At 50.1% G+C, this 18,970-nt stretch overlaps 1 protein-coding gene across 1 annotated transcript in view; it reads left to right on the forward strand.

The window, feature by feature from the left end:
- The first annotated feature begins 506 nt into the window (after positions 1–506).
- Positions 507–18,970, forward strand: part of TMTC1 (transmembrane O-mannosyltransferase targeting cadherins 1) — a 177,420-nt gene continuing 158,956 nt past the window's right edge. The window contains exons 1-2 of the mRNA XM_037514093.2: positions 507–805; positions 14,388–14,565. Coding sequence (XP_037369990.1) covers positions 507–805; positions 14,388–14,565 — 477 coding nt within the window. The remainder of the gene's footprint in view (positions 806–14,387; positions 14,566–18,970) is intronic.

Raw genomic sequence — 18,970 nt, forward strand, 5'->3', positions numbered from 1 at the left:
CGTTCTGGAGCGGGGTCTCCGGCTGCGCCCCGAGTAAGCTCGCCCCGCTCCCAGGCCCTGAGGTGCCTGCCAGGTGTGGCCTCCCCAGCCCCGTCAGTCAGGGGAGGGGGGTCGGGGTCTGCTTCGCTGACGCCCGCGCGGGACCCCGGGTCCCTCCCGCGGCCCCGCGCGCCCCCCCCCCGGGGCCGGCGACGGCGGGCGGCGCGCCGGGCGCGCGGGGGCGCGGTGCGGCGGCCGGAGTCCCGGGCGGGGTGCGGGGAGGCGAGCGCGGGGCATGCGCAGTGGGCGGAGGAGGCGCGCGGGCGGGAGGCGGGGGCGCCGCGAGGCTTCGCAGCGGGGCCAACTCGGCGGCGCAGGCGGCGGCGGAGCGCGGGCGCCAGCGGCGGGGCCGGCGGCCGCACCATGCCCGCGCCCTCCTCCGGGCCGCCGCCGCGCGCCGCCGGGGCCCCGGCCGGGGACGATGCCACAAGCCCGGGAGCCGCCAGGGCCGCGGCGGCGGCGGCGCGATGGTGGTGACCGGCTCGGCTCGCGGCGGCGGGGACCGCGCGCCCTCCCGGCGGCGGGGCGGCGGGCTGGCGCCGGCCGGGGCCGCGGCGCTGCTGGCCGGGGCGAGCTGCCTGGTGTTCGGCCGCTCCCTGCAGGGCGAGTTCGTGCACGACGACGTGTGGGCCATCGTGAACAACCCCGACGTGCGCCCGGGCGCGCCGCTCCGCGGGGGCGTCTTCTCCAACGACTTCTGGGGCAAGGGCATGGCGGAGCGCGCCAGCCACAAGTCCTACCGGCCGCTCTGCGTGCTCACCTTCCAGTGAGTCCTCCCGCGCGGGCGCCCCGGCGGGACGGGTCTGGGGGCGTCTCCTGCCGGCCGCCCCGGCCCTCCACGCCCCCTTCTCGGGCTCCAGGGGCGCCGCGGGGGCGTGGGCTGCGGCTGGGGGTCGCGTTTCTCCGGAGTCTGGCCCCGGGAGACCGCTCCCCGTGCCGGGGCCGGGCGCTGGCCGGCGGACCTGCCCGGGGGTGGCCAAGTGACAGCCGCCGGGGCCCACGGCTCGGAGAGCTGCCGCGGCGGCGCTTCCCGCGCGGCCATTTCTCGGGGGCTATCGGGCAGCTGTGCAGAGGGGGAGTCCCCCTTTCTCTGGGGGGCGCGTTGGGAGGGGACCCTGCGGGACCGGGGTTAGGGAGGAAAAGGAGAGCCAGTGAGGGGCTCCGGGTCCCGCGGGCGCGCCGCGCGCCTGGCCTCTCCAGGCTGCCTTGAGGGCTCGGGATGCAGAAGCGAAGGGACGCGCCGACGTGGGATCCCCTGGGGTCCCCGCGTCCCAGTCGAAGTAGTTTTTCTTTTCGTGCCTCGGAGTCATGATTCAGCATTTCTGGTGTGAATCAAGTGTAAAGGTTGCAGAGGGAACGCCAGGTTTTGTAGGTTGGGTATTTTCTGGAATGTCAGAGGGCTTCGCTGGGAGGCGGCAGGAGGGCTGGTTTGAGGGAGCGCGGTGGCATTCGTCTTGAGCGTGACTTGTGATTTACATGGCGCTGTCCGGGATAAAACTAAATAACAGCGGCTCAGCAGCTTCAGTTTTTTCAGCCTCCCTCACCCGCTGTAATGGCACCCCATCTGGGTCTCCATCGCTGGCTGGGCAGCTTGGACCCCCTGCCCAGAGGCCCGAGGCTTTTGACAGGAGGTTTGATGAAGCCAACAGGAAGCTGTAGTGGTTGGAACAATTCATGGGATTTGACTTATTTTTTTCTTTCAAAGTTTAGTGTGTTAAGCAGGTGAGGAAATTGTCCCTTCGAATCTGAAGAGAATATTTTATGAACATTTGGCTTCTTGTCCAGTGGTGTGGGTTTTCGGCTGAAAGGTTACCTGGCTACTGAGTGAGAGCTGCTTGATGTTATCAGTTTTCCAAGGTTCTGAAAATCTCCTCAGATGCCACACAGAGCTAGAACTTCTGGTGTGGCCTGCCTTTCCCTTTCTGCTGTGAGGGTCAGTGAGAGGTGTGCAAGCTCTCCTGGAGGGTGAGCTGGCCAAGTAACGGTCCTGGAGCCCTTCTAGATTCCTGGTCTGAAAATTTCCCTCCCTGGTCTGAGAATTTTCCATTTGAAGGTTAAGTGACAGGGTGGGGGGAGGAAGAGGAGGAGTGCCTTCACTTTTTGACTTTCTGTTATGTTTTTTTAAGCAGTGCTGGAGGTGGCTGGGAGGAGGAGGGAGGAGCAGAGGCAGGGAGTAGGCAGTGAGGCCAGGCCACTGATGAAGAGGGAAGTTGGCATCACAGGGCAAAGGAGGAGAGCTGGGGTGAGGGGCAGCCCTTCCCTTGTGATCGCCAATGACAAAGAGCCTCTTGGTGTCTAAGATGCCTGCTCTCGTTAATCCCACCTTGTGACTGTGTAGATATGCTTTTGTCTTGGAAAAGGTTGAGTGGCAGATTGAGAGTGTAGTCCAGCACTAATTGGAAAAGGAAGGGGGCCTGTGCAGAAAGAGAGAGCTGGTGTGTCTGTGCTCACAGGTGATTTCAGTCAAACCTGGTGCTTTCTCTATAGTCACTTGAGGGGTCTGGGCTCTTCCAGCGTCGTAGCCCAGCACTGGGCACAGACAAGGTTGGATACTGAAGGTCGTGCTCACTTGCTAGTCAATGTGAGGTTGGTGTGAGCTTGGTGAACACACAGTGAATATGTACCAGCTATTTTAACTATCTTCCTTCAGGTTTGTGTGAGCGAAAGTTTTGGGGATTCAAACCATTTTTGTCTGTCTGTCTGTCTCTTCATTGTGGTAAGAATACTTAGCATGAGATCTTTCATGTTAACAAATTTCTAATATCAGCAAATTTTCCAGTGCACAGTGGAGCCTGTTAACTGCAGGCACAAAGTGGCATAGCAGATCTCTGGCCTTTTCCCTGTTTAACTGAAACCATGTTCCTGATGACCAGCAACTCCCTGCCATCGTTTTGCTTTCTGTTTGTATGAGTGTGACTATCTAGATAACTCATGCAAGCAGAATTAGGCAGTATTGTACTTTGGCAACTTCTTACTTCACTTAACAAGATGTCTTCCAAGTTCATCTATGTTTTGTATAATACAGGATTTCCTTTTTAGGCTGAATAATGTTCCCTTGTATTCCCCTTTTCTCTATCCATCATTCTGATGGTGCACATTTTGGTTGTTTCCTTATCTTGGCTGTTGTGAATAATGCTGCAGTGAACATGGCAGTGCTCTTCAAGATCCTGGTTTCAGATCTTCTGAGTATACACCCAGAAGTAGCATTGCTGGATGGTAATTCTATTTTTAAGTTTTGTGAACCCTCCCCTGCTTTTCATAGCAATGGCACCATTGCACACACCCATCAGTAGTGGTGAGAACTGTGCTTTCTCTACATCCTCACCAGCAGTTGCTATCTTTTGTGTCTCATAAAAGCCACTTTTGGCCAATTGTGCTGTTTGTTTTTATGCTAATACCATACTGTTTTAGTCACTGTAGCTTTGGAATATATTTGGAACTTTAACAGTTATGAGGTAGCATCTCATTGTGGTTCTGACATGTATTCTCCTGATCATAAGTGATGTAAACCTTTCACATAATCTGTTGGCTATTTGTTTATCTTCTTTGGGAAAATGTCTGTTGAATTCCTTAGCCTATTTTTGATAATCAGGTTATTTAGGCTGCCTTTTCTCTCTGTTGATTCTTTCCTTTGCTATCCTCAGGCCTTTTAATTTTTTGCCTAAATTTGCTTGTGCTTTTGGTACCATCTAATTAGGAAATCATTGCCACGTCTATATTATGTAATTTTTTGTTTTGTTTTGTTTTTCTTCTAGGAGTGTACAGCTTCAGGTCTGATATTTGAAATTTAAGTTTAAGTTATTTTTATTTATAGTACAATGGTCCAGTTTTATTATTTGGCATGTGATTGTCCACTTTTCCCAGCACCATTTGTTGAAGAGGCTGTCCTTTCCCCATCGTTCCTGGCACCCTTGTTGAAGATCATTTTACCGTTTGCATGGATTAATTTCTGTGCTTTTCCCCCAAATTGTGCATACTGTCTTTGGAATATATTTTGAATGTTATTCTCTATTATTTCAGCTTTGTCCTTCTTCAAGATTGTTTGTTAGATTCAGGGTTCCATATGAATTTTTTGATTTTTTTTTTCATTTTTGTAAAATAAGTCATTGAGATATTGGGTAGTATGGGCATTTTAATAATAATAAGCCTTATAATCCATGAACATGGGGTGTATTTCCATTTATTTGTGTCTTTAAATTTCTTGGTCAAAATTTGTACTTTTAAGTATGTAAGATTTTTACCTCATTCTTTAAGTTTATTCCTATTTTATTCTTTTTGATGCTGTTGTAACTGGAATTGTTTTCATTTCAGATGATTTGTTATTGTGTAGAAATACAGCTAATATTTGTACATTGGTTTTTGTTTCCTGCAACTTTTCTGAATTTGTGTATTAGTAACGACAGTTTTTTGTTATTGGCATGTCTAGGGTTTTCTGCATATAAGATTGTCTGAATACAGAAAATTTTACTTCTTTCTGATTTAGATGTCTTTTATTTCTTTTTCTTGCTTAATTGCTCTGACTTGTTTTTAGTAGCATGCTGAAAAAGAGTGGTAAGAAAATGGGCATCCTTGCTTTGTTCTTTATCTTAAAGGAAAAGCTTTCAGTTTTTTACCATTGAATATGGGATTACCTGTGGACTTTTCATGTATGTTGTTTATTATATTCAGGTATGCTGAGCATTTTTACCACGAAAGGGTGTTGAGTTTTGTCAGATGTTTTTTTTTCCTGATCCTGTGAGTAATTTGGTCCTTTACTTTGTTCATAGGCTGTATCACATTCATTGATTTGTGGATGTCAAACCTCCATTGTACTCCAGGGATAAACCCCACTTGGTCATGGTGTATGATGTTTTAATGTGCCATTGTGTTTGGTTTGCTAGTATTTTGTTGGGCACTTTTGCATCTATGGGTCAGGAATATTGGTCTGCAGTTCTCTTGTATGCTTTCTGCCTCTGCAAATCCATTTAAAAAAAATCTAGATTCCTTTGCCCTTCATTCATATCCCGCCACCCCCCCCCCACCGTGATACAGTGATAACATCCTGTACTGTTTTACAATATAACAACCAGGAAATTGACACTGATATAAGCAATAGCTTTTATTCCCACATTACCACTTTTCCAATTACTCTTTGTTTTTGTTAAGTGTGTATTAACATGCATTACTAATCACTCGGGATAGGTTCTGAGAAATGTGTCATTAGGTGATTTTGTCATAGCACTAATTTTTTTTTCTTTTTTTAAATTTATTTCTATTTATTTATTTATTTATTTATTTATTTATTTATTTATTTATTTATTTATTTATTTATACAAGCACTGGGTATAGTCAGAAGCGTGGGAGGGTGAGAGGATTCACCAGAGCCAGAGTGGGGAACAGAACAGAACAGGCAGACTGACGAAATACACTGCTGAGGGGAGCAGTGGGCACAACAGGAGAAGTCTGCGCACCATGTGGGACCCTCGCTGGTGGCCGGGGAGTGAACCAGCACTGCAGAGGCTGCGGGCAGCCTCGCAGCCCAGCACTCAACCGCTGCGCCACCAGGGGAGGCCTTGCACTAATATTATGGCACAAACTTGCATGGTGTAGCCTGCTGCACAGCCAGCCATGTTACATATTTTACTGGGACCACTGTTGTAAATGTTGCCAGTTTTGCTGAATGGCCATTAAATAACACACAATTGTAGATCTGAGTGATTTCTGGGATGACCAATATAGTCAAGTTATGAATCAGTTCCATGGCAAGAATCCTTCCTGCTTCCCTGTTTTAGCTATAGAAACCTAATGCATATCAAACCCCTACTCTATAGCGTTATTTCCCTCCAAAATAACCAGCAGTCTGTTTTCCTTCTTTGTAATTTTGTTACTTAAAGAATGTGGAATCATGAAGTCTGTATCATTGAGATTAGCTTTTTCTGCACATAGCATAGTTCTCTGGAGTTTATTCACATTGCTGCTTGTCAGTACTTTGATTCTTTTTACTGCTGGGTGGTATTCCATCTATGGGGTGGACCCCAGTTGACTATCATCTAGTGAGGACAGCTGGGTTGTTACTAGGTTTTAGCTACTATAAATAAAACCCCTGGAAAGACTGAGTTATAGGTTTTCACATGAACATAAAGTTTTTATTTCTCTGGGATAAATCCCAGGATTGTATTTGCTGGGTCATATGTTGGTTGTATGTTTAATTTTTTAAAAAGATTTATTAATATATGCATACAAGAGCTGGGGTACAGGCCACAGGTGCGGGGGGTGAGAGGATTCACCAGAGACAGAGTGGGGAATAGAACAGGCAGATTGACTGAAATACACTGCTGAGGGGAGCAGTGGAGAGGGTAGCTGTCCCACGTGGGTAGCTCTCTGGCTGGGGATTGAACTCGTGCTTAACTGCTTGTTCTACCAGGGTGGGGGGGTCCTTGTTTAATTTTTTAAGAAGTTGACAGTTTTCCAGACCTCGCATCCAGTGTCGGAGTGAGCCGTTTTCTCTGCTTCCTGACCAGCCTTTGAGTTGTCACAGCTTTTGATTGTAGCCTTTCTGATGAATGTGTAAGGACATCTCATTGTGCCTTAGTTTGCATTTCCCAGGTGACGACAGCTATTAAATATCTTTCATGTGATTATTTGCCCTCTGTATGTCTTCCTTATTAAACTGTCTCTTCATGTCTTAGCCCATTTTCCTAGTGCACCTTTACTTAATTTCACTTTTGGCATTTTCTTTTTGAGATATCTTTGTGTATTCTAGATACAAGTCCTTTGTCAGATACTGGGTTGGCAGATGTTTTCTCCTGTTCTGTAGCTTGTCTTTTCATCTTCACATCTTCTTTCCCAGTGTAAAATGCAAAACCTATTATATATTAGATGTAGTTTATTACTTTGCTTCATCGAATGACTATCACACATACTGAGAGCTAGGCTTTCCCTTAAGAACAAAGAATAGGTTAATTAACAGTGCGGTTGTGACTGTGAGGTGCTTGCTGGTATAGAAAGATAGTAGTCACAGTTTCCACAAATAAGAAATGGGCTGGAGTAGAAATGAGGAAATGGATGATCAGAACATTGACTTTTACTGGGTCGGGGGGCAGCAAGCAGTGGAAAAAGAAGGCAACTCCCAAGGCCTGGTGCCTTGGCCCTGTGTCTAGCTGAGCGGGAAATTTCCTTCCCTGCTTGCTTCTGGGTTGAAATTTGGAAGTGAAGGGGCCTGAGCTTGTTCACAATCAGGAGACAGCTGTAGGTTGGGGCACTGCCACAGGCTTGTGGGGTGACCTGGAGTGGCTGCCCCCACACTGGCCTGCGGCCCCTCCAGGCCGTGCTGATGACCTGCTTTGGTGCTGGACTCAGGGCTCTGGTGTGTGAGCTGCCTGTGGGGAAGAAGTGAAGGTGTGGGCATCACATGTGCCTTCCAGCTGTCTTCTCAGTGCCAGCGCCTCCTTATTCTCCCTCCTTCAGGCCATGCAGCCTCTCGGCCCTGCCAGCCTGGACTTCTGCAGCAGACGTGCGAGCCCCAGCAGCCATCCATGGCCGCTTGGCCAACTCCACAGTGGTGAAAGTTCTCCTCTCAGGGTGGACTCTTTCTGCTGCATCACTCCGGGGGCTTCTGCTGCGCTGGTCCAGCCTGAATTGATCCAAACGGTCGCCTCTTTGTCCTCCTGGAAGTGAATTGAGAATTCTGATGTGTTTCTATTTCTAGCCAAATCTTACTCTCAGTCTTCTCATCAGATCATTTCCAAAGACACACGGGATTATTTTTGGACCCTTGTAGAGCAGAATCAAGACAGCTGTGAAAACTTCATCTGCAGCCTATAACCTGTTTTCAAAGTTTCACTTCTTTATCCTTGACTGCCTATGACCTGTCTGTAGCTCTGGAATCAGGAGGAGCCAGGAAGTGAGTGACTCTGGATGTTGAATTGACCCCAAACCAAGCCTCATGACACCTGCAACTCCCACCTTGAAAATGGCGTGGACTGGTTTAAGATGCTGGGCTGTTTAACTTTATTTCCTCCCCACCCTCTTCGTTGGAGAAGAGGCCCGTGCTGGGTTATCAGCCCTGCCTGTCCACCTCAGTAAACAGACCACAGCTTCCTTCCATGACAGAGCCAACGGCTCTTCCACATCAAATGTGGGGAAACTAAGGCAGACAGAAGGGCCCTGAATTCTGGATTCCCTCTCCATGTTTAGGCAGTTTGATCACAGCATTCTACTGGTTTGCTAAAAAGTTTTATTTTATTGAAGGCCTCTGACGATACTATAAACCGTAAGAGGGAAAGTGGGCGGTTTAAAATGTCAGCGTCAAAAAATAGACTCTCTTGCTTGGTGCAGCTGTGCGGCTCCACAGCGTCCCCACACTGGCGTTGAGGGTTTGCAGCAGTCTGCACTGTGTCCTTAGAAGATGCCTGCGCAGCAGCTCCAGCCCCTTCACCTGCTGCCACTCTGGGGTCCACGCCTTTGCACTTCACTGCTGTGGGATTTCCTTTGGAGACAAGCTCTCGCTGGAGACTGACACATTTGTTTTCTAGTCCTGGGGTGAGTTTGAGGTGCTTGACTCCCCTGTCTGGGATGGTCGATGATATGTGAAGCCAAGGACATATGTGATTGGAGGCAGTATGGACTTGACAGGGAAGATGGAGCCATGGCTCCTGAATATGTCCTAGTACATTTGGGTTATCTCAGAAACCCCAGAGAGGCAGAGGGTGCCCGTGCCTGGAAGATGGGCTTTCCATTTTCCACTCCAGTCTGGCTGTGTAGGAGGGATGGGGAATAAGAGGAGTGGATTTTTCAATCATGAGGGTTTTTTTTTTTGTTTTTTGTTTTTAAAGATTTATTTATTTATTTATACAAGCACTGGGTACAGTCAGAAGCACGGGAGGGTAAGAGAATTCTCCAGAGCCAGAGCGGGGAACAGAGCAGAACAGAGTGACGAAGTTCACTGCTGAGGGGAGCAGCGGGCATGGCAGGAGAGGTCTGCGCGCCATGTGGGACCCTCGCTGGTGGCTGGGGATCGAACCGGCACTGCAGAGGCTGCGGGCAGCTTTGCAAGCCAGGGCTTAACCGCTGCGCCACTGGGGAGGCCCAATCACGAGGGTTTTTATAGGCACATCAAAGCACCTTCTGAAACAGTCATGTAGCAGTAAATGTCTTTCCTATCTTGCTTTGGGGCTCCATTTGTACTCTTGAATGTTGAATGTCTATCCCATTTAAAATGGAGGGTGAGGGGGCCTTGATCATGCCAAGGTGCCGGCAGTGTCCCTTTTCAAAAGATACCGACACTTTCTGTTCTTCGCCACCTGTGGGTCTGACCCTCAGCCCCTCCCGACTGCTCACCTGTAAACCTCTCTGCAGTGTGTTTCCATCTGCATTCTAGAGACTTCGCTCCTGTGCTGCTTGTTCCCTCTTCCTGGGGCAGCACTCCACCCCCACCTCTGTGTAGCTGCTCTCCACATGCTTCAGTCACTTCAGCCCAGAGACCCCCACTGCGGCCACCTCTGTGGTAGCAGCAGCCCTGTCTCATGAGCCCTTCCTGCCTCGGAAGCCTCTTGCTGTTGGTACCATTCACTGTTGGTTTTCACCTCCCCTCACACATGGCACCAGGGCCCCACACACTGTTTCCCTAGAGCCCAGCCTGCAGAGTCAGGGTGCTGTCACTCTCACTGTGGAAAGAGCAGAGAGTCACCTTTCTATGAAAGCTTGTCCTTGTCAAGTCATGAGGTCGGGCTGCTCCTCTGTCTCACTTCTTGACTGACTTACCTTTTTGCTTCATCAAAGAGGAGCAGAGGCAGCCAGGGTTTTCTGGACACATGGATGACTTTGGCCCCCTGCTGACTCAATGTTAAGGGGCAGCTTTGATCTAAAGTGGTGGTTGTGGCAGCTGCTGGGAGGTGACTGGCCCACGACCATCGCTAGCACCTCGGCCCTGCTTCCCCCCAGATGGCCCATTGAGCATGAAGGTTGCTGGGAGATTGGTGAATTGGATGCTTACACTGCTGTAAAGGTCAAGGCTGGACCTGGCAGCTGGACCTTCTGAGGCACCCCAGAATTACAGGGGTTTTCTTCAGACCCCATGCATCCATGCCAGTGTTCCCTTTTTTTTTTTTTTAAAGATTTATTTATGCAAGAACCGGGGCACAGGCCAGATGTGCGGGAGGGTGAGACGATCCACAAAGACAGAGTAGGGAGCAGAGCAGGCAGACTGACTGAAATACGCTTCTGAGGGGAGCAGCAGGCGAGACAGGAGAGGTCTGCCTCGCCATGTGGGTTGCTCCGCAGCTGGCGGTTATCAAACCAGCACTGCAGAGGCTGCAGACAGCTTCACAGTGCTGTGCTCAACCGTCTATGCCACCAAGGAGGCCCACCAGTGTTCTCTTTCTATACAGTCAGCAAAGTAGACATGAAATATCATTGAGTGAACTGTTGTCTCTGGTTGGGTCAGATGGAGTCCCAGTACCTGAAAATGTTTTCTCAAAGGACTGTCATGACCCTATTGTGTAATAACAACAGCCCTGTCTCTGGCTTCCCGAGTGACAGGAGTGTCTCTGCTGTTCACGCTGGACCCTGGACAGTGTCTAGTAGGGCTAGCCATGCTGGGAGACCAGTCATAAGATCCAGAAGTTGGGATTGAGAGCCATGTGCTGTCACCCTGCCTCCTAACCTCTGGGGAGGGCAGGTCCAGAGGCAGCTTCAGCCACTGACTTGCTGTGGAATCACTCAGGCTGCATGGCAGAACCCCATTAAAAGCTCAACAGCGAGGCTTCATGGACCTTCTGTCTCTGGCTCAAAACTTGTCATAAAGGTGTCCAGAGGCCAGTGTCCTGAAGACACGGGAGGTCTGTGTTTCGGATCCTCCCAGGCCTCTCCCCTCAGGCTTTGTCTTTTGACTGGTCTTGATCTGTTACAATGAACTTGGACTCTTAAATACAGTACTCTGTTGGGTCCTGTGAGTCCTTTCAGCAAATCATGGCTCCCTAGGGAGCTGTGGACACCCTGGATTTGTGGGTGGTCAGGAGAGCAGGGAGTGGGGCCCGTTGGAGTCTGTGTGTCTGTCCTCAGGTCTGTCCTGTGACGGGGAACTTTGTCATCGGTGTGGAGAGCATGGCCCCTGGGACTCCACCGAGCTCATGCCCTTGAAAGAAAGCACTGCTGACAGTCGGCCTCTCTGCGTTGTGACTTGAGGTGTGCCTGGTGTTGTTATGTTTATTGTTTACTGGCTCCCTACAGGAGATTTCCCTCCTGGACTTGCTGCCACCTCTAGCCAAGGTTCCCACTTCCTCGCCCTGAGCACACACCAGGACCCCAGAGCCCCCTCTGTCTGCACCGCTGTTGGCTCTGTGACCGGCAGCCCCTGCTGCTTTGGGCACCCTGAGAGATGCTGGCGGCTTGCTGGTTTACTTCTGGCGCTGGAGCAAATCTAGGAAAGGGTCCGAGATGGTTGAGGTCTGGGGGACTCATGCAAGAGGGAAGGTGAGCAAAAGCAGACATAGCCCTGGACAGCAGTAACGTCCACAGCGATGGAGAACGACCATGGAGGGAGGCGGGAGAGGGCACCACGTTCAGCATGGGCTGGAAACCCCCCAGGGTGTGTGGGGCCACTGTTTACCTGAGGCTCCCAAGACGTGGTCAAAGTCATGTTTCCCTTTTCCTATTTCCTGGCTTCTTGTTGTTACCGGGGAAGAACATGTGTTGGGTCACTTTCGGGAAGGTGGGCTTGTCCCCTCGCCCGCGCTCTGAGACCCTGAGGTGTTGTCCTGAGCGGGTCACCTCTCTTGAGACACGGTGTTGCGGGGGCCAGCCTCGGGGCCCATTTCAGCTCTGCTGGTATCAGCGATCCCAGGATGGGGCCTGGGAGTCCACCACCCTTGTTGCTGCACACCAGGCAACTTGGGCCTGGCACCCCTGGCGTCAGCGGAGCCCGTGTTAACAAGGTCCAGGTGCCCTTCTCCCCGACAGTGTGGAGAAAGGAGTCCAGAACTCTGGAGATGGCCATGACTCTCCCGTGCTGCATGTACCACCCTCCCCCCAACAGCACTTTCTCCCATGGGCAGGTCCTGCCTAACCCCAGGGCCGGCAGCAGGGACACCGTGGTGATGGCCTGCTGACCTGCAGGGCCTCAGCAGAGGAGGAAGGTTGGTGGGCAACCCACCTAGATGCAGCTCCTCTGTGTTCAGCACGGCTCAGGGTTCTGTGGCTCATGTTCTGGGTTGAAAACTTGAGTCTTTACAGTGGAGAGTCTGCTGTTGAGGGAGAGCTATCTACTGGAGTGAGGTCTCCCTAGGAAGAACCCCAGTGTCTGCTTCTCCAAGTCGCTTCCAGGGGTCCTGCCTGTTTCTGTTCTCTTTCTCTAAACCAGAGCAGTTTTCAAAGAGGAGGATGACGGGCACCATCTCTCTCTGTCTAGGGTACCGGGCTGAGCATGTGATGAGATGCAGGGCGGGGGCGGGGCAGGAGCACGGGGGACTGGCTCCCTTCCCCCCACTTCCTCCTGCCAGATTCTGAGACCTGTGACTATCCCTGGGGGCCTGGGATGGGTGCCCTGGATTGCCATGAGCTTCTTATGGCCCACCTGTCTGGGAGGGCAGTTTGAATGGAGATGGGACCATGGACATCCATGTGAGACACAGTCTAGAAGGTTCCAACCATGAGTCTCAGATTACTTCAAGAAAAAAAAAAAAACACAAACACATTTATTTCCTTTTGCTTGGCCTGGTTTTCAATGGGAAATGAAGGCTAAATTAAAAAATAGAGATTCTGAGAGTTGAGAGGGAAAGATGACCTTTTCCAACTAACAACTTAATAGAGTTTTACTTGTTCATTGGTAAACATTAATACAGAAGCCTGTGCGCTGAGTGCCCTGGATTCAGTGAACAGAGATGTGTACAATGTGTGAAGAAGTATCCTAATCCTGGAGGAATAGAGGTCAGATGCCGAGCGGACCAGGTATCTGCAGGGTGATGTGGAGGGGACTGTTGTCTCCCCATGGCCTTTGGGTGGGCTGTGGTCATGCTTCTGCTGGACACTATGGCCCTGGCTGGTTCTGGTTCCTCTCCCCTGTCAAATGGATTCTCTCCCACCAGGCTCCTGTCTGGAGGACTCTGGGGGTGCAGACTCAGCTGCTGCAGCCCATAGCTGCTTGAATCTTGGTGTCCAGCCCCCAAAATTGGATCATACCCAGCATTTCATTTTTTCTTTTTTTCAGACTGGGTTAGTTGGGACCATGGTTGTTTCAGTGGGCATGAAAATGGAGTGGGTTAGTAATTATGACACCTAGATTCCTGTGTCCAAGTGGAACTTGAGCTCGTTAAAATTCTGCCCTGGAAAGCTGTGCCGGAGACTAGTACCTTAGAATATGCACAAGTCTTTGCTAAGGTTGCTGCCATGTTTTGGCAGAAAAGGAGTTTCTTGAAGAGAAGCAGAGCAGGGCATGAGAATAAAGACTTGGAGTTACTGTTTTGGTAAGTCGGGCTGAAGTGTAGACGCCACTGCTTGGAGTGCGTCTGTTTCCCCAAAGACCCATACCGTGTCCAGCTGAATTTTTTCTCTTACCCCACATTCTCATTTCTCCTGTTGATCAATTTAAGTCCACCTTTAGCAGTCTCTCCGTTGTGCATTTTTATCTCAGGGAAGCATTTTTTAAGCTGCTGACTATAAAATTCCCCTTCTCTTTCTATTGGGTTGTCGGAAAAGTCTTGACACATTTTTGCATTGACAACAGAAAAAAAATACACCATGACTTACTTTTCTAACAGCCCAATATTTCTTCTTCATAATATCAGAATTCAGACTCAGAAATAGGAACCGTCTTATGCAAATTCTGAACTGTGCTCTTTGCCCATGAGGGCCAGAGCCTGCATGTTGGGGCCCCGACGGTGCCCGTGGGGTGGGGATTGATGGTGAATCTGAGGGCGTGACCTGCAGCTTTGGATCCTGGTGGCCCCACGGGTGGGGGGACACGTTCTGGCCTTGCTCATCCCACCTTTGACCACGATCTCAGCCCCGCGGTTTCTTTTGTGACTCCACTGGCTGTGACTCTGACCCGGGCACCGTGAACTTGCCCTTGACCCCCCCGGCACCTTAGGAGGAGCCGGCAGGAAAGCCTGAGTCCTGGGGTGCAGGGAAGACCGTCCGGCATCTGCCTGCCCGCTCAGTGGGCCTGGTGCTCGCTGGGTAACACTGCAGCGCCCTGGCCGTGACCCGCCAGAGGAGAACACTCTAAGTGGGGCACAAGGGGTGTCTAAACAGATGGAGTGACTGATGTCGGAGACACTTGAAAAGACACAGAGGACTGTTTCAGATGATGGCTTCCCACCGCTCTCCACGTGCATCCGCTCTGTTGGTAGCTGACTCAGTGTCTGCGTTTCCAGGCTCAACATCCTCCTGACTGGCATGGACCCGTTCTACTTCCACGCGGCCAATGTCATCCTGCACTGCCTGGTGACGCTGGTGCTCATGTACACCTGTGACAAGACGGTGTTCCGGAACCGTGGCCTGGCCTTCGTGACAGCCTTGCTCTTTGCCGTGCATCCTGTCCACACCGAGGCGGTGAGTACTCATGAACTCAACAACAGGCCCCCCCAAAAAGCCAAACATCTGGTTTTTTCCTTGCCTTTCAAAATGGTCCGAATTTGGACCTCCCTGGTGACCTAGGGGTTAAGTCTCAGCACTGTCACCACAACAGTGACAGCCAGAGTTCAATCCCCAGCCAGGGAGCTGACCCACATGGTGCAGCAGACCTCTCCTGTCTCACCCACTGTTCCCCTCAGCAGTGGATTTCAGTAGATCCACCTGTTCTGCTCCTCACTATTTCCCTGATGAATCCTCTTACCCCCTGCATCTTTGGCCTACACCCAGTTATTTTACACACATACACACACACACACACACACACAAGAAAAAGCAAAATAGTGTGAATTCAAAGTGCCACTGCAGTGTTAACCTTAACATATAAATCTTTCTGCATGACACCTTCCCTTGCCAAATGTCCGGCTTGCCTTCACTAGGCCTCCAGGTTTAAATGCTTTTCTGAGGAACCCCTGTTATCATTGCAGGTGGTAATAAATGGCTGTGGTTCTTTATTTGCAGAAAATTTAAGTCCTGGTGGTTTTCAACATCCAGGCGCATTTTGAAGTACTTGTCATGCTGGGACCCGTGTGCCTGCTTCACATTTACGTCTTGCTTTCTCCTCACTCGGCTTTAATTTATAATGTGTGTGATACAGGGCTGCTAGGGAGGATGATGAAAAGTCAGACTGACATTCTTCAAGACAGAAAGACAGAATTAGAAGACGTCCCTGGGTTGCCTGTGCCTCTGTTCACCAGGTTACTACAAGGATATAACTCAGGAACAGCCACAAAGAAGAGGTGACTGGCCCTCCAGTCACCAACAGTCCAACTTCTCACCACCCAAAACACATCAGGTGACTGGCCCTCCAGTCACCTGATGTGTTTTGGGTGGTGAGAAGTTGCTGTAGAAAGCATGTGGAGCATGGCCCTGCGCCCGCTTCCAGGTAATGACTTAACCTGCATCCAGGGTGGCCTCAAGCTATCTCCTGTTACATCTCAGTGACCGCACTTGGCTTATATTTATGGTTCAGGGTAGATGAAGATTTGTGAAGGAACATAGGTCACCCCAGTTCTGAAGGAATCATTTCCAGAGCTCACCTTCCTAAAGGACCTCTGCATCTTCCTAAAGCAGGTCTGTCTGAGCATACCTGCGACAGATGTGTCTTGTTGGTCCTCCTTTCCGTCTTCTCATTAAAAATAATGAAGGGCTATCTCTTTTCCTGGGGGTGTCTAGATCCCGTTCCAGTGTGAGTGTGTGGAGACCGCCCCACACCAGTAAGCAATTCTTGGCATCTAAGAATTTGACTCAGTTCTGATACTGTCACGACAATAGTGCATCGTTAACCATGGCACACCTTCATGCTATGATCATCAGAAAGTCAAAAGTCAATTTAATGATATGTGTGTTTTCGTTATGGAGCGAGAAAAGAAGTAAACTATTTTAAAGCATTACTATATAATACTAAGAAAAAATGTTGTGGGGGGATGAGAAGGAAAAATGAATCCAAGGCAAAAGGGTTCCAAAATGTCCACCTTTCGAGCAGAGATTGCTCATGTTTGTGTAAATGGAAAATGAGGAGCCTCAAATTGCTGTGGAATGTTCCAGGTTCTACTTGATACTTTTAAAGCAGTGACATTAAGGCCTTATTTCAAAATATCAGTATTTAGAAAGCATGGAAAACATTTTAAGTATTTAAAATTAGGATGAAAAATTTTACAAATGCATTTGTAATATTCTTTTGGATGTCATGTAAAAAGGCATTCCAGTACTACCACTGCTGCTCATATAGAATATTTGATGTGAAGGCGATCACTGTATTTTAATCTCAGGCTGTGGATAATACAGCACCCTGACAAATGATTTTTAAATTACAGTTGAAAATCTGTGCTTGGAGTGGGTTGGGGAATATTCTTGCAAGAAAGACTGAATGAGCAGGAGATAGCAGTCTAAATTCTGTGCTTGCAGCGAGGGAGTACATAGAACACAGGTGACCTTGGGCCTTGTGATCAGGAACTGATAAGGAAAATCCTGTTAGCAAACGACCTTTAAGAGAGGGTTCCAGCTAGCTTTTGTACAAATCAAAAAAAAAAAAAAAAATTCCCTAGTAACACAATTATAGGGGCAAAGGAGTCAGAGCTGATCATTTATTTAGGGAAAAACGCTGGAGAAACCATTTGCATTCACAAGCAGATGAGAGAGGCTGAGGAGGGCAGTGAAAAGACCTGACCCACATAACAATCTGCCCTGCCAAGTCCAGTCAGGAAATGACCATTTAATGATCAGTATTAGTTCAGGCTGCTAAGGACAGGAGGACAGAAAAATAGATGTGCTTTATGGACTTATTGAGAAGGTCTTAAAAAGTGCAGAAAAGGCGCTAGCGAGGTGGGAAAGGGGTGGTGGATACAGCTATCCTTTGTGAAATGAGAAGGAAAATGGAACCAGCAGCTCTGCCGGGAGTGATGAAGGCGGCAGGCGAGTGCTTTAAGCAGGTTGTGGGGTTTAGAATTTGCTTTATTAATGATGCAGTCAGCAGATAATCACTGAGCACTTGGCTTGGTGCAGGTTCTCAGCTAGAGTTGGGGCACAGAGGCAAGGCCCATGGCGTGTTCACAAGCTCCTCGAAAAGTCAGAAACACGTAGTCCAAAATGTTTGCAGGACAAAGCAAAAGGTCGTCGCGAAACACGAATCCCATCGGAACTCAGTAGACATTTCATTTATTTACTTCCATCTCCCACGGATATTTGAAGATCTGAGTGACACGTCATCATCAGAGTGGGGGTGCAGTGATGAGTGAAGTCACCCTCAACCTGCCTTGCCAGAGGCCTCAGAGTTTTGCAAGGGCTTCCCCCTAAATCCTGAGCCAGGAGGAAAATGATTGTCATTGTCCTGTGAGAATAAAAACTTGCACCGAAACTTACCTGGTCCGGAGGGTGAGCCAGCACTGAGTGGACTTCGGGAGCAGGAGACACTGACATGGGGAGGGGAGGCTTTAAGTCTGTCCCCAGAGCCGGACGGCAGTACAGTTTCGCAGTGGGTCTGCCTTTTTGTGGAGCTGTGCATGGAGTGCCTTCCCATCCACATCCTTGTGGATAAGATCACCCAGAACTTGTTCACACAGTGTCTATTTGTTGTGCACAAATCTGTTGAGTGGAGTTCCAGGAAATACAGGCTGGGGAGCCAGTGCCGTCCTTCAAAGGCCATTTTCATACCTGATTCTGTTAAACTTGCTGGGTGATCCACATGTTATGTCATTGGGATGCTCCCTGGTTCTTCCCAGTCATGGATGCCTTCCATCATCTGATAGTTCAAGGACACATTTCCCTGGTGACAGTCGCCCTGTGGTGCTGAAAGAAGCATGTGTGTGTGCCTGCGCGTCTCACTGAGCTGCTCTTCCCCAGCCCTGAGGTTCAGCCTTCGCTGTCCGAGCGTGAACTTCAAGGGGCTTCTCTTGGGGCACCCCCTACTTTGTACCCCATCACTTGTCCCTTTTCATCTCGTCATGCTCTTATTACATTATACCCCCTTTCCAGAAACACCTCTTCTTTCCTCTGCCTGGAAGGTGGGTACCTCAGCTCATAGCCCTGTCCTGAGCTTCCTGCCACCCTGCTGGTCTGTCCTTACTGGCCCAGTGTGGAAGCCCCATCTGGGACTCCTTCCCCACTCCTGCCATCAGAGCCACTTAGTCTTCTCATGACAGTGAGGTCTCCTCTTGCTGATTCAGGTGCTTCCCTCCTTCTGATTTCCACTGATGTCAACCTCCTTGAGGCTGGTTTCCCTCCAGCAGGTCCAAAGCCTGGTACAGAGGCAGCCTTTGTGGCTGGAAGAACATTCTGGATCTGACATCAACTTACTGATCACAGTGAATGGCTGGTCTTGACAGAGCAGTTAATGACAAGACCTTGTCTTCAAGCACCTGCCGCTGGCCCCTGGAACCCCAGCTCCACAAGGATGTGAGCGGTTTTGGACCCAGCTGTGGTACTTGTCAACTGTTGGTAGGAACATCTCAGCACCCACATGGGTTTCTTGATCTTGGGGCGCCAGCCGGCTTGTCCTGCTGCTCTTGGGGTCTGCAGTGTGGTCCTGCCCACCTGCTGGCGACTGCCCCTGGCACAAAGATCCATCCAGGGCCAGCCCACAAGACTCACTGCTGTTGCATTGGCCACAGCAGGCATGCTGTAAAGAGTGTCCCTCTGGGCCCAGAGGCCTGGCCTCACCCATGATGCATCCCCAGGGGCCTGGCAGGAGATGCTGAGTTCAGGGCTCAAAGTTGAGATCTGGGCTGGCCGGGGCTGGGCCCCACTCAGGAACCCCGTCGATCCTGCTTTGCAGACCTGGAGCCCCAGCTGGCCTGACTCCCAGCAGCACCGTGTCGTCACTGCCTGC

The sequence above is a fragment of the Talpa occidentalis genome, unplaced genomic scaffold (assembly GCF_014898055.3).
Source record: "Talpa occidentalis isolate TD23 unplaced genomic scaffold, MPIMG_talOcc4v2.1 talOcc4.16, whole genome shotgun sequence".
Lineage (NCBI taxonomy): Eukaryota > Metazoa > Chordata > Mammalia > Eulipotyphla > Talpidae > Talpa > Talpa occidentalis.